At 49.9% G+C, this 2,130-nt stretch overlaps 1 protein-coding gene across 2 annotated transcripts in view; it reads right to left on the bottom strand.

Annotated features, from left to right (window-relative positions):
- The window catches only part of PLP1 (proteolipid protein 1), a 29,585-nt gene that overhangs the window by 12,098 nt on the left and 15,357 nt on the right, over positions 1–2,130 (bottom strand). Inside the window, exon 3 of one of the 2 annotated variants that reach the window (XM_019521198.1) lies at positions 923–1,079. In XM_019521198.1, coding sequence (XP_019376743.1) covers positions 923–1,079 — 157 coding nt within the window. Of the gene's footprint in view, positions 1–817; positions 1,080–2,130 lie in introns of both variants that reach the window. The other variant, XM_019521197.1, reaches the window with a different exon arrangement.

The raw sequence follows: 2,130 nt of genomic DNA on the forward strand, positions 1-2,130 counted from the left end.
CCATCATAATATTAGGATCATAGGAAAGTAGAACTGGAAGGGACCTTGCAAGGTCATCTAGTCCAGACCCCTGCTCAAGGCAGGATCATCCCTGACTAAACGATCCCAGCCAACCATTCATCCAACTTTCTCTTGCAAATTTCCAGGGTTGAAGATTCCACAATTTCTCTAGATAACATGTTCCAATGCTTGACTATCCTCATAATCAGGAAGTTCCTCCTAATCTCCAACCTAGATTGCTTCTCCTGCAGCTTGAGTCAGTCGCTCCTAGTTCTGTCTCCTATGGCCACAGAGATGTTGGGGGTGAAATCTTTGACAGGGGGCTTTTGGGAAATTTGCAATATAATAATAATAATAATAATAGATATATTGGGAGGCCAAATCTACAATGGTGCCAGGCTCCTCTGTGCCCGCCCCAACCAATGCTTGGGAGCACATAACTTCAAAAAAATGCCTCTTGTTTAAACAGAGCAGTCCCAGACAAGCAGCAGCAACTGAGGGGACCTGAATAGAGGGAAAATGGGGATGGGAAAAGGGGCTAATGGATAAGGGATCAGCAGAGGGCATGGCAAGGGCCATTAACACAGGGCCCCCACACGATGAAGAGTGCATCTGACTGGCAGTGTCAGGCAATGGGGTGGCAGAGCAAACAGGCTGCGCTTTTCTTTCAGATGCCATATAATCAGTGCAGTTGTTCCACCCAGTACATGACTCCTGCCTGGAGCCCGTCACCTGGGTGGAACAAGCCTGCAGTCTCATGCCCATCAGTCATGTCAACCTTCAAGTTGTATTAGCACCAAACCCTGGTTAAGATCACCTTGTCAGGATGTCCTAGCCACTTTCCCAAACACTGACACACCCGCTCCAAAGAGTGAGCTTGATGGTGGCCTCTGGAACCCCTCCCCTTCTGGCCCCCTGTTACCGTAGCGCTGAGGCCCTTGCCACAGATGGTGGTCTTGTAGTCTCCAAAGATCTGTCTGACGGCACCAGTGGTGTAGAAGCCCTCAGCCAGCAGGAGGGCTCCATAAAGGAAGAAGAAAGAAGCTGTTCCGTAGATGACATACTGGAATGCATGGATCCTGGAGTGGAGACAGGGAAGAGACAGAGACAAAGACAAGGAGAGAGAGAGAAAGACAATTGCTTAGTTCTCAGAACAGTGGTCCACCTTCAGCCCCTACTGTGGTGGGGGAGGGGGGTCAAAGAATGCACCGTAGGAAGAAGTTAACTTCCCCCCCTTCCCAGGAGCAACAGAGCAAAGCATGGCCTAAATGAACAGCTCACCTTGACTTACCTAGAGCCTGACAACCAAGCTGTTCTCTGCTGCCACCCCTCAGCTGCAGGCTCACACTAACATGGTCAAGGCCACTACCTCAAAAGGGAGAAATGAGGGCTTGGGCAAGGGAAGGTGAAGGAGACCCCAAAGGAAATGATCAGTGGAGTAGGTAAGATGTGATGAAAAAGCATTGGCCTCAGTTGCTAATGGGTGGCACAGCAGGGGAAGGTTTGTAAAAAGGAGATACCTGGTCTCATGCCTGTGCATGGGGCCAGGCAGAGAGTGGGCTAAATGGAGGGCAGCAAGACCCGCTCTGCTTGGCTACCCTGTGTTCACCATACCTACCAAGAGCAGAGGATCCAACACTATCCATCGTACCTAGCAAGGGTCAGATAGAAAACACATGTGAAAAAAGACAGGGTGAAGAAGGCTCCCCTCACGGCAGGATGTACTGGATGTTCAGCAACTTCCAAGCATTGGAAACAGGCTAAACTGAAAGGCTTTGAAGGGCAAATACAGCCTTGGAGACTCCTCTGAGTCAGTACAGTTATAGCAGGGTTGGACAGTCCCATGACATGAGGGTTTTTAACAGCAGCCCTCGGCAGTGCTGATGGTGAATGGGACCAACCTAACCACACGCCCCATAGCTTTGTAAAGTGGGTCCAGTCTTCCCACTGAGATGAAGGAACCATTTGATCACCTGGATAAGAAACAAGCAGATCAAGAGCGCCATACCCTAACCATGTGCAGAGAGACCACAAACCCTTGTAACTCAATCCAGCAGCCTGTGGATACTAGTGTTGTCATTCTAGATAACCTATGACAGGCCGGGGATGTTCTGAGCTGGGAGTGAACAT

This window comes from Gavialis gangeticus, unplaced genomic scaffold, assembly GCF_001723915.1.
Source record: "Gavialis gangeticus isolate Ggan-Ray unplaced genomic scaffold, GavGan_comp1, whole genome shotgun sequence".
Classification (NCBI taxonomy): Eukaryota; Metazoa; Chordata; order Crocodylia; family Gavialidae; genus Gavialis; species Gavialis gangeticus.